We start from the raw sequence: 13,777 nt of genomic DNA, 5'->3' as shown, positions 1-13,777 counted from the left end.
CTGTACGGACATGAACATAGCTAAAATATCAGCTGCATTACAATGTTGATCTGTGGCCATGCAGTGCCTCTCTGTTACACTGTGTAGGGGCAAGACCCATACAATTCAATGTTCTGGGGCGCAGAAATATTTCATAGAATGTTTATTATTTTATAAAAATAAAATTCAGTTTAACTGCCCAATTATATTTGCTCCACTATTTATAATTATTTTTTTAATTTTATTTACAACATAATTTTTTTTATCACCACCAGAACAAATGTGCCTGTGCCACAAATGCACACGCAGTAAAGAAAAGACATAATTAGCTTCCTTCGTTGACGCAACTGGAATCTTAACACACATAATTGCTCAGAGAGTAGCACCTGTTTTTCCTTTTTTTTTCAAAAACATTTATGCCTCATAGTTATAAATATTAAAATGATAAATGTTAACTCTTACTAAAGCCCAAACCTGCCTCAATTAGATCAAAGCTGTACATACAACGTATTCCAGGTGGTACTTTTCAGCTGCATTTTATAAAATCAGGTAATCCCAAGCACTTGGGTATTTATTCTCACCATTTTAAATAATATCTTTGTTTGCGGTCATGCCATATATTCTACAAGGAAAGTAACCATTGATTTTCATAGAGGTGATGGTTCCTCTTGTACATTCAACCTCCTACTAATTCAGCCAGTTCTCAATCATACTGCAACAAAACCATTGGGAATTCAAATACTATCTAACAACAGTAATACATTCTGTCATATAAATATACTACAGGTATGGGATCCAGTGAGCTCTGAATTACGGGAAGGCCATCTCTCACAGACATTATTTGAATTAAATAATTTAAGTTTTTAAAATTTCCCTTTTCTCTGTACTAATAAGATAGTATCTTGTACATGATCCTGACTAAGATATAATGAATCCTTATTGGAGGAAAAAAGATCTTATTAGGTTTATTTAATGTTTTAATATTTTTTGGTAGACAAAGTATGGAGATCCAAATTAAGCAGAGATCCCTTATTCGGAAAACCCCAGGCCTCAAGCAATCTGGATAAATAGTCCCATACCTGTAGTAGTATGAAGCATATAATATACTAGTTTCCTACTAAAAGAAGCATAGAGTCTAATATTGCACATGACTTTCAAGGGGTCAGATAGCCACACCTGCTAAGCCTCAACTTATAAAATGTTAAATATCTATCTGCACCTAAAGCTTCCAATTATATAAGAATATATAGCATTAAAATAAAGCAAGACATAATTACCTTTTTCTTCATGTATCGTAAAGACTCCAACTCCTGATCCATCCCTTATTGAATATCGGATTTCCCCGTCCCTTCCTGTATCCTCATCATGAGCTGAAACAGTCATCACTGGTGTCCCAATGGGAACATCTTCTCTAATGGAACCTTTGCTTACAAACTCCGAAAACAACGGTGTATGCAAATTCTCATTAACATCAATGAGTTCAACATTAATGTAGCAAGCAGAAGATAAGGAAACAGGTTTGCCACGATCCTTTGCCCGAGCAGTTAGGTTATAAACCTGCTTCTCTTCAAAATCCAGCTCCTGAATTATGCGCACAGCTCCGCTTACTTTATCCACTTCAAATTTTCCATCGCCATTTTCCAAAAGGCTAAACCGAACTTGACCAGAAAGCCCTACATCTGGGTCATAGGCATCCAACCAGGTTATCACAGTCCCCACTGGAAGATCTTCTCGTACTTTGACATGATAATTTGAAGGAATGAATACTGGAGGATTATCATTCACATCTTCGACTGTTACTTTTAAAAGAACATGGGAAAATAACTGAGGTTCGTTTTCTGCTTGGTCCCTGGCTTCTATCTTCAGCAAATGCGTATGCTGCTTTTCCCTGTCTAACGGTGCAACTGCTTTGATAACACCAGTTTCACTATTGATTGTAAAGATATCGGTGTCAGTAAGAATAGAATATTTTACTTCTCCATTAACGCCCAAGTCTTTGTCCACAGCCTGTACCTGAATTATAGCATTGTGCCCTTCCTCGTTCTCTTTTAAATGGACAGAGTAACTCTCCTGCAAAAACTCTGGTGGGTTGTCATTCACATCAAGGACATTGACATCTAAGAGGCGCCATGAGGACTTCTGTGGTATTCCAAGATCATATACTGTTATATTTAAATTATATTGATCTTTGAGCTCTCGGTCAAGCGGAGATAAAATTTTTAACCACCCCGTTTCCATATCCACAGCGAAACAGCTATCATCATTACCTCCTGAAATGGCATAGAGTAGTTTCCCACTGAAACCAGCATCAAGGTCATTGGCTTCCATATGGATTATATTCGCTCCCACTGGTACATTTTCTTTGATTGCTATTATGCTAGGAAGGATGCTTTTAAAATGCGGGGCATGAGTGTTTGTCATGTGAGAGTCAAAGTAGACCTCCTCCTGTGTTCCACGATTAAACAGTTTATTTGCTTGTAGAAGGCGCTCGGCAAGCATTTTAGCAACACCAGTCTCCTCACAATTTAAGTGAACACCCTTGCGGCTTGAAGTCACAGTAATGTTTATGTAAATTGGCTGGGCCAGGTTTTCTCCATCTGTAGCTGTAATCCTCAGACTGTAAAAAGAGACTTTATTTGCAGGCCCTTCTGAGAGAGGCTGTTTCAGAGAAAGTACTCCAGAATTAGGATTCAGTGTAAACAAATCCAACTCGTCTCCAGATTCAATTCTGTACTTTACCAACTGAAGTTCATCGGCATCTATAGCAGAAACAGTGGTTATTTGCTCTCCAACACCAAGGTCCTTGGGGACTGTGCCTTCACAATTAACTTTCTCGAAGAGCGGTATGTTGTCATTGAGGTTATTTAAGGTTATCGTGACAGGGATTTCAGTTTCTCTTCGATAAGGCAAACCCCAATCTGATGCTCGAATTTTTAGAGTATATATCCTAGGCATCAACTCATAGTCTAAATCTTCTAAAGTTGTAATGACGCCAGAGAAAGCATCAATGGCAAAAGGCTGAGGATTAATGTTAGCTATACTGTAGGTTATGAACCCGTTCTCTCCTTCATCATGATCAACGGCATGGACACTGAACACACTGCTCCCAATTGGAGAATTCTCATCTACTACAGCTTTGTAAGAGGTCTGTGTGAATTCAGGGGTATTAATATTCGTGCCAAGAACTTTGATCAGCACTTTAGTAAAAGCTTTCTTGTCGCTTGTTATAATATCCAGTTCAATGTGGGATAAGATTTTTGCTTTGACTGGTGACAAAGTGGAAATGAGGCCAGTGTTTGGATTTATACTGAACCTGTTTTTGTCTGCACTATTTCTAAAGGCATATTTTATGTGTGAGTTACTAGGTACAGCTTTGACTAGAACAACAGGTGTATTAGGAGGGGCAAACTCACTTATTTCTGTCCTGTAAATGTCTTTTTCAAATTTAACTGCACCATATTTAAATCTGGAGGAGGTTAAATGGATAACTTTAGTAGCTGAAAACTGTGGGGGTGAACCTTTGTCTTTTGCTTGGAGTGTGAGATTATAGCCAAATGGCTGCATTTCCCATTCAGTCTCTTTAACCGCTACAATTTTGTACTCCTTACTTCCAGGCGAAGTCCTTGTTGTTTTAAAAAGCTGCAGAGGGTCACCAGCAATAATACTCAGAGAGGCAATTTCACCATTGGGTCCTTGGTCGTTGTCATCTACTGTTACAATGGCGTATGTTAAATCTTTATCCAGTTCAGGATGAGTAAGCCGAACTGCAGAGATGACAGGGGCGTGCTCATTGGCTTGTTCCACGTAAATATTCAGTCTAGCCATACTGCTAATGCCACTGCTTCCGTACAGTTTCAGTCCACGGTCCACAGCGAGGATTTCCATTTCATAATGTTTGGTCTCAGTGTAGTCGAGTCGTCCGGTCAGTACTATAGTACCACTGGTGGGGTGAATTGCAAACATGTCTGTTCTCTCCTTGAAACTGTAGTAGAACTCTCCATTTGTTCCTATATCTGCGTCGGTAGCAGTAACTTTGGCAATACTGCTTCTTATTGCTGTGTTTTCAGGCAAAGACACACTGTAGGATGTTGGTGAAAATAACGGTCTCAAGTCATTTGTATCCAGTACCTGGACCCTAATACGTGTGCGGGCTTCAGCATTAGAGTTCTTTTCTACTGCTTTCACAGTAAGAAGGTAGTTGTCTTTAACCTCTCTATTAAGGATAGCGGTATTACCGCCTTTGGTTCGTATCCTTAAAAAACAAAAATCACCCAGGTTGTGCTCTTCAGCTTTAAAGATGTTCTCATTGTCACCAGAGATTATTTTATACTTTATGTCCCAGGAAGGATCTTTAAGGTAAATTCCCATTTTTGTTGGGTGACCAACATAGGTCTTGGCAGCAGAGTTTTCATACACAGTGGCATTGTACGAGTATTGAGTAAACTGCATTGATGAGGAAGATGTGTGCAGTCCATGGCTTCCTTCACAGTTGCCAAGATGCTGCAGTATCAGCAATAATAGCAGCATGATCAAGTATCTCCCCATGGTGGTTGAAGAATGTAAAATCTCCTGTTTGGAAGAGATAAAAAGAAAGTTTCATAAGTTTCTGAAAAAAACAAGCAAGTCATATAAATAAGCAGATTTATTTATGTTTATGAATTTCCTGGAGCTGGAGTATATTTATATTCTGTATAATATTAAGATTACAACATGAAGTTTATGATAGTATACGACAGACCCCAACAGATTGCATCCTGTTTACGTCATCCAATCCTTGAGCCCAAGGGCCGCAATCAAAATCTCCAAAATTTCAATATCTCCCAACTCGAAGTGGGCATATCGGGTAACAGATCCACTCGTTTGGCAATTTCCCCAAACAAGCAGATCTTTTAGTGTGTGTACAGCTGAAGTAATTCTCAATAAACCTTATCCCACAAATGAGATGTATCTGTTGACAAGGGACAGATTATTATAAATTCTGAATATCCACTATCAGCCATTTTGAACCTGCCACTTGTATATATATATATATACATATATATATATATATATATATATGGTACAATCCCTCCCAACACATAGTCACACCACCGGACAAAACAGGCAGGAGAGAGTGCAGTGAGATGGAAAAGATCAAGTGATGGAAGCGGCCTAAGCAAAGCCTAGCCCCTTCATATCTCAATATGCTTATCTGATAGTGTTTGTTGCTTCGGATACATTTATATGGAACTATGTGCCTCTTTTCCCATGATGATCCAGAATGAGTCATAGAAACAGTACATCACTCAGATGTAATCATCATCATTCTTAAAAAGGGTCAATAACCCATTCTCTTTGATATTGTGGGAATTTACAGCCCCCCCAAAAGCTTCTCATCCTAAGCACACATGTGAGCACCATAAACGCTGTCAACATTTCTGTATACAGTAAATCAAAGTTGAGGGTGTAACAAATGATTACAGAGCTAATATAGCATTCTCATGTAGAGCTGTCAAACCCACAGGAAACTGCTTTACATGCCAGTAAATTTACTTGTAAATATTAACAGACAAAGCCTATGTGGCTTCCGCATGTAGAATCCTGCAGAGCGTATACTCCTAATATCTCCGAGCGGGCCATGGTTACCTTCCCAAAACAAACACATGACAAAGATTTTAATAGGTATTTGTAGATTGTATTTGTAAAAGGCAACCAATCAAGATATGTAGATATTATTCTGAAAGTCAAACACAAATGTAATAGCTGCAAGAAGACCGCTCTTAGCCAACAAACACCCATTTTATAGTTCAGAATTCAGCAGAATAATGAAAATACTTTACAATACACAAAAACCATAAATAACCTGTGCTCAGTGATGTCACCTATATCACACAAGTTCCCCGAATTTCTTAATTATACAAAGTAATGTATAAACATCCCACTTCATTTGTAAGGAACTGCATATAAACTGTAATTCAATCTTTGATTACGAAAATTTTAAAATTTCCACTTTTAAAAACCTTGTAAAAAGAAATATCGGCAAAGCCAGGACCCTTTAGCTAGTGTAAACTGTATTTTTTGAGGCATGCCAATAACCGCTTTGGAACTGTTCAACCTCAAAATTGTATGGAATGTTATCACACCGGCCTCAAGGCGTTATGGCTATGCCTATTCATCTGTATATGCATTCAGAGATTTTGCTAACTTTATTCAGAGACTATAAAAACACATACAAACACTTGTCAAATGCAGTATATGTATTTTAAGGTTCACAGCACACGTGGCATTTTCTCTGTCTGGTAATAGGGCCCAAATATGTCCCTGCCACGTCCCATTCATTTGAATTGGAAATGCATGACAGAGCTACTATGGGACTATTACAAACAGGCTCTAGTGATCATGTTGGGGGTGAAAAGCACCAGCACTGGCAGACAAACTCCAAGAATGGGAGATGCCAGAGGCTGTGCCATCCACATTTGGCAGCACCCATAAAAGCCTGAAGGCTAGTGCACCAGTAGTAGTGCACTAGAATATTTTTGGGCTGAAAAGCAACATCACCGTTTTTTTTTTGTTTTTTTTTTGTTTTTTTTTAAAGCTTTTTCCATTCAAACCTATAACTGCCCATAATATTCCTTCAGGCCTCAACACACCTGATTCACTACCACATTTGGCACAAATGAGAAGGTCCTAATTTTGTTTAGAACTGCAATGGCAAGCTCTTCTGCCAAACCTCACTCTCTAGTAATACTGGATTAGTTGGGACAATTATGTTGGAACTAGGCATGTACCTGACCAGCTAGAAGGCAAAGGAGAGACTTCAGCATATGGGTGGCAAAATGCTCATAAATGATAACCGCTTGACCTTACGGGTGTGCTTTGGGTCAGGCACTCTCAGAAACTATTACAGGTATAGGACCCGTTATCCAGAATGCTCAGGACCAAGGGTATTCTGGATAAGGGGTCTTTCTGTAATTTGGATTGTCATACCTAAAGTCTACTAAAAAATCAATAAAATAATAATTAAACTCAATAAGATTATTTTGCATCCAGTAAGGATTAATTATATCTTAGTTGGCATCAAATACAAAGCAGTGTTTTAGTTTTACAGAGAAAAAATAAATCGTTTTTAAAAATCTGAATTATTTGTTTAAAATGGAGTCTATGGGAGACAGCTTTCCGTCATTCGGAGCTTTCTTGATATTGGGTTTCCAGATAACAGATCCCATACCTGTACTGCCTTTAGGGTTTTTTCCACAAAAAAAAATAAATCTGAATTTGCAAACCACAGGTTTACAAAAAAGTGACGGAAAACAATGTTTTTTGAAAATGTAACAGGAGCCTAATTTACTTTATAAACAGTTCTGATTTGAAAAGGATTCTAAAATGCGGTAATACGGGATTAAACACTAAAGTCAGTATGAGCCAAGGCAGTAATGGTTATACTGTTAAGCAATTGTTAAAGGATGTGAAATTCAGCCTAAGCAAACAACTGTCAAGGACACAATGGAACGTTCCGAGCTTCCTGGACAGCCTTTAATAATTTCCGATTGCATTTGCTATAGCATACTTTACACTTTCTTGTCAAAAAAACAACTGTATTGTTTTCTTCTCTTTCCACAGAAGCTTTCAACCCCAGCCTAGTATTTCCGCTTTCAGCTCTCCTACTCATGTTCAAACATCCTGAAGTTAAGTGACATCCGAAAAAGCCCAAGAAGAATGAATGCGCTTGTATTTGCTCTAGGTTTGCTCTTGCACAAGAACCATGTCTGCCATTTAGTGCTTAGGTGAATTCCTTATGAATTCTAAGGAGATGTTATCCAGCTAAGTGGAAACCCAATTTTGCCTCTGTTTTGGATTTATAAAGGTCCCCACTGTTTATACACTAATATACTCTATATTTTAAGGCTTAATAGTACAGCTATAGGATAGAACAAGTTCACCTAAAAATATATTTTACGAGGATTGTTTTGGGGTTTTTTTTTGTTTGATTTTATTTGATGTTCCCCAGTCTGCCATTTAAATAAAACTAAAGCCTAAAATAAATATGGCTAGATATAATATGCTTTATGTATTGAACTAGTAGAACTAGAACTAGTTGAGTGGTTCAGCATCGAACTGGGCCGGTGGGCCCTGGCATTTTTGGGGCCTGCTGACCCACACATGTTCCTTGCTACCTGCTGCCTGCCAGGAACTTTGTGTGTGTTCCACCCTCATCCCCACCCACCCCCCGGGGTGGGGGGCCGGGTAGCAGTCCCAGTGGGCCCCAGACACCCCAGTCCAGCACTGTTCAGCCCCTCCCATAATAGGGGGTGCTGAACAGGCCATCTTTTGAGTGTCAGTAACACTGCACATGCTCAGTGTGCTCTGGGCAGCTGTTGAAAAGCTAAGCTTAGGGGTTGTCAGAAATCATAAAATAAATAAAATGAGATTCTATCTGCTATAGAAGCTCATGCTACATGACCAATAATAACATTCAAATAACCTGGTTTCTGAACTGCCATGTAGTATGCATTTGATATTATGTATATTATAATGTGTAATTATTTTACAAATATTGTAGTTATTGATCAGGAAGGTGCAAATTTTGGTTCAGGGTGCCATGTACTCAACAATGGGCTAGAGATATGGGCAAGGGTGACTGGCATATCATATATATATCTGTGTATGGAAGCTTAAATCTCAGTAAACTACTGAATAGAGACCAGTTTTTAGAGCTCCTAATTATAAACTCTTCAGATAAGAAAAGACTGGAAAAAATTAATGAACTGATACACCGACAAAAATGTGAATCATTATTCCTATTTCTATGCCAACTCAGTTTTCAAAAAGCCAATTGACTCTATAATGCTTTGCATAATGTTCAGCTGAATGCAGACAATTGTGATTTGGTGCCAGTTATACATACGTTTTTTTTTTTTTTTTGTTTTATGCACATGGGTATAAAGCATTTCATGGCATAACTTGCAGTCAAAATCTCATGGAATATTACAAAGAAAAAAAGTAATCTTTCTCCTTTTCGTGTATATCTCAACCCCCTTTTGCTTTAAGATTGTGAGCTCTAATGGGAAGGAACCACATTTGCGATATCGGTCGACTCACCGACTTGCCATACACGCACCGAATATCATACAAAATGAGGTTTCGTCGATATTATCAGCTTAAGGTTCTTGAGTAAAACTGTGTTCCGTATAGTTGCGCTTGGTGCCATTCAATGCTTTCTTTTTGGTGCCTGCTTTCTGCTGTGAATAAAGCACTGCTGAGCTTCTTGACACAGGGGTCTGAGTGGAACCCTGGAGCTACCGCCTGGTCAGAAGCTGGCAGTAACTCCAGGGTTCCCTTCAGACCCAGCGTCATTAGGCATAGCGCACTTGCACCTAAATTATTGGGTGCAGATGTCACTCGCATGGTGAACACCAGAAATTACATCAGGGAGACTTCAGCTGCAGTGCAATTGCATCAGCTGCATCAACATTCTGCAACTGCAATGATGCTGGAATTCTGTAAAGGAAGCGCTGCACTGTGGGAATAAAAACATGCCAATTGTGCTCTAAATTGCACTTTGCTTACTGCACAGGCTGACATAAATGAGGTGTATTTTGCATACTGCATGATTTAAAGTAACAGTAACACCAAAAAATGAAAGTGTTCTAAAGTCATCAAAATATAATGTACTGCTGCCCTGCACTGGTAATATATTGTTGCCCTGCCTTGCACTACATTGCTGTGTAGCCATGTAGGCAGTCATTCAAGTTATAAAAAAGGCACAGGTTACATAGCAGATAACAGATAAACTCTGTAGAATATAATGTTTTTTACAGTGCTTATCTGTTATCTACTATGTAACCTGTGCCATTTAGCCCTTTTTCAATTTGAATGACTACCCCCATACCTACACAGCAGCTTTAGTGCTATGACACAGTGTTACTTTTCATGGCTCCAAAATGCCAAAAATACCCTGCCATAGGCAATACTGAGAATTGTCTCTGCTAAAACACATGTAGATATCAGTCCCAAGCATGGAGCAACAGCCAGTCGATTTAAAAATACAAAAGTCTTTATTATTATAGTAAAAGCATAAAAAAATAATGGGCTCAACCCCACAACATACCCTGCTCGGCTTGAAGTGTTTCGTAGCCCATAGCCACTTCCTGAGAAGCTGACACATGTAGAGACAATTATCAGTATTATTAATTTTGTAGCCACAACAAGTAGCTGGTTACAAGTTACAAGTGTGTCATTGTCCTTATATAAACTACTGTAGCGCTTCTGAAGCAAACACACAACTTCTAGAAGTGCAGGACAACAGTACGTTATATTTTAATTACTTTGATACACTTTCATTCGCAGAGAGGCAACTTCGGCGATCGCGCCCGGCGATTTACATTTTCGCATGGTGGGACGTGATATCGGGGAGATTAGTCGCCCGCAACAAGGGAGATTTGTCGCGGGCGAGTAATCTCCCCGTGTGCCAGAGCCCTTATAGGTAGCTTGCTCTTCTTTTTAATAAAAATACTATGAAAATCTAGCTTTAAAATGTCACATTGCCTAAATGCCTATTAATCCCAGCCATCCCAGCTACAAGCAGCATAAACACACATGTTGGTTATGGCTGAACAGATGCTCAGGACATTAATAACTAGCGGAAATTCACAAGCAAAGTATACCCAGCTGAATTGGTTAACTACTCCCGCAGCCCCATCTACAATACCCTGATGGCAAATATAATGTCATATGACCAGACTAAAGTAAATTGAACCATTTCCTCCTCTACATGACCTACAAACAGTTACTATGCTGGCCCTGCCCTGCAGGCTGGTCGTATGCAGCATGTTCTCGAGTCTCATATTAAAGATAGTTATCTATACACTAAGGGGCATATTTATTATAGTGTGTAAGCCAACATCACCGCTGATGCTCCCCATTGCTAATTGTTTTCTAATTTGTAGTGACCTTTCAAATGTAATTGCTGATTGATTGCTACGAGCAACATTACCAGTGATGTAGGCTTACACACTATAATAAATATGCCCCTAAATTGTAACCTCATCTCACGTTATCAAGAAAACTGACACATGCATCAAGCGCACAAAAACAAAGAAAAATATTGATATAAACTCCTTTTTTAAGTCCTTGGCCTTTTGGTCACTTAACAATGAATGCTGAATCCACCAAACCACATCCCAAGTGACTCATTTCTCTGTGCCCTAAAGTGAAAAGCAATACAGTTGTGCACTTTTTGTTGCAATGTATAAATATTTATTACAAGATCTTCAACTTATTTAGTACCAAACCCTACAAAAGGGACGTACTCCAATCATAACAAATCTCCATCTGTCTACTGGGGTGTATAACAATGGCGACACACAGCAGATGTTCCCAAGCAATGGAATCACTAGTTGTAACAACTAATCACTGTAATGGGTTGGGAAAGATTGCCAACACTGGAATCCTGGTTGATTCTTACTATATCGATAGAGAAGACACAATTCAATTTAAAAAGAAGCAAGAAAATAAGCCATTGGACTGTAGGGTGAAAGCAGTATCGCTTGAGCATTTGTCAATCAGAGGACACTGGGAGTTGTAGTACAATAGTTACAATAAAACATATGAACCAGACACTATATACGTTGCCAGACATTACTTTTCAGGTCTATACAGAATAATATATATACTGCCAATGGATATCACTGATTTAACTTCTTGTATGCATAGATCATGTTGGGGCAGTGGATAACATTACTGCTGGGCCCCGCTTTGGGTTTGATTCCAGCTAGCAAGTGGTTTTATACTAAACCAATGCCGCAAGTTAACAGCTCATGGTCTGCTATAACTTTTTTTGGGGGGGTAAAAACAGAAAAAAAAGAAACAGGACTAGACTTTAATCCCCAAGTTCAGGGGTTACAGGCACCCGGCCTTATTTGGTCAGGCAGCGTCTGAAAATGCAGCAGAAAGTGCTGAGGCTAAGCCTGAGAATTCCCTAAAAAGTAAATAGCTTTGGGGGCTGGGGAAAGAAGTGCAGAGCCTGACAGATGCCTTAGCCATCTGGCTACACTTAGGTGCAGGTTTGCTAAAACTCTAACTTTTCTAATTTTTTTCTTTTTAAAAATGTAAACAAACTAACTTCCACAAAAGTTTGAACTGAAAAAATATATGCCAGAAAAAGTCACTGAAAGTTGTAAAACTGCAACTTTTGAATTGTCGCACAAAAGACCAGTGTCAAAAATCCGAAAACTTCTAAAGTTTTAAAGTAAAGAAGAAACAAAATCAGACCATAGTGAAATAACCTTCTTATATCAGGGATCTGCATATTGGCTTCCCAGCTGTTTCTGAACTACATCTCCCAGAAACCCTCCGCGGGCAGCTGCAGAGACTTACAGTGCGCCAACAGCAGCTGGAGAACTCTATAGAACACAAGTGACCAAGCTGTGCCCCGGCTGGGATGCTGGAAGTTGTAGTTCAACAACACGTGAGGTCCCAGGCTGCCCTCTCCTGCTGCAGAATCTCTGCTTTACATCATGACTGCTCGGTAAGAATAATAAAGAAAATCAAGGCAACATTCCTTCTATGCAAAAACCTTTGATGAAATGTAAACAGGGCTGGCTTGTTTGTTTCAGTCGTCTCAGCGCTAATGTAACACATGGGAAACAAATAATCAGCGGCAGAACCAAAAGCAGGAATTCATTGTGTGAATTTACAAATGTACATGACAGGCCACATGCTGGGATGTGCAGTTCTGTATCAGCTGGAGGGCCCCAAGCTGAATGTTCTGGCTCTGAAAGGGTCCCAGGTTCCCAGACCTAACAAGAAGCACCCTGCGGTATGCAAACAAGACCTGTTATAAAGGGATATTAGGGAGGCACGGCTCTGCATATTTCTTCCATTAACACATTCACGGCTAAATGGAAATTGCTGTGACATTGCCACAGGCAGTGGAAAGGTTAATGTTCAAATTAGACCTATAGCCCCCTTTCCAGTGTTCTGTGTTTACTAAAGTAAAAGAGCTTGGCGGAGGCTTCATGCAGCCCAGATCGGGTGACACTCATTTGGGCTCCTTTGTTAAAGCCACGGAGAGCTAATAAAAGTTTCCCTTTCTTCTCTCCACCCTAAAAGAGCCTCCTTGTGCGTTCCCAGCACACTCCCTCTTAAAGCTTCTCCCAACCCCCATCCACTAGGATTCGTGCCAGTGAAATCCCCCCCCACACTCACTGCCAAGACCCTCAATCTCTCTCTGTCTCTGCCTCCCTCAGAAACCCCCTGAACTATTTGCCCTGCAGCTCCAAACGTTTCTGCACCAAAGCACTGGAACTATCTGACTATCCGACTCTTCTTCTTAGTCACAGAACCAGCCCCCACATAGGTGCTGTCCAATTCATCCACATTAACTGTAACCCACTAGACTGTACCCCAAGCATGCCAGGGGGGCTCCAAAGCCATGCACTGTGGCCCTTTTGGCCCTCCTTTCCTTGCCCTCCTTGGGAGTCCCCTCCCCCAGTCGCTGGGATAGCCACATCACACTCCTGCCACATCCAAGTGCAAGGGGCCCCTGGACAGCAAAGGGAGCTATTTTCCTCTGGCACAGTAAACTGAGCTCTATTCTTTCAAAAGGCTCAGAGAGCAGTGCGGCTGCTGGAAAATTATAGTTCTTTAGGAACAACAGCTCACGCCTATATCTCTGTAGTGCAATTGCTGCCAGGGATATCCTACTTACACAAAGGAGTGTAGGAAAGGGAGAATAGGAATTCTAAGGCTACTTTCCTTAACCTGCATCCCCACTGCTTTAGCTGTACAGGTATAGGATCTGTTATCTGAAAACCCATTA

At 39.9% G+C, this 13,777-nt stretch overlaps 1 protein-coding gene across 8 annotated transcripts in view; it reads right to left on the bottom strand.

Moving 5' to 3' along the window:
* The window catches only part of fat1 (FAT atypical cadherin 1), a 137,278-nt gene that overhangs the window by 94,921 nt on the left and 28,580 nt on the right, over positions 1 to 13,777 (bottom strand). For all 8 annotated transcript variants that reach the window (XR_208254.4, XM_004911187.4, XM_018095676.2 and 5 more), the window contains one exon: positions 1,257 to 4,548. Coding sequence is in view for 7 of the 8 variants with exons in the window: in XM_018095676.2 (XP_017951165.1) it covers positions 1,257 to 4,548 (3,292 nt within the window). In the remaining variant the exon portion in view is untranslated. The remainder of the gene's footprint in view (positions 1 to 1,256; positions 4,549 to 13,777) is intronic.

This window comes from Xenopus tropicalis, chromosome 1 (assembly GCF_000004195.4).
Source record: "Xenopus tropicalis strain Nigerian chromosome 1, UCB_Xtro_10.0, whole genome shotgun sequence".
Lineage (NCBI taxonomy): Eukaryota > Metazoa > Chordata > Amphibia > Anura > Pipidae > Xenopus > Xenopus tropicalis.
Note: the sequence above shows the minus strand (reverse complement) of the source record. Positions and strands in the feature narration are given on the sequence as shown.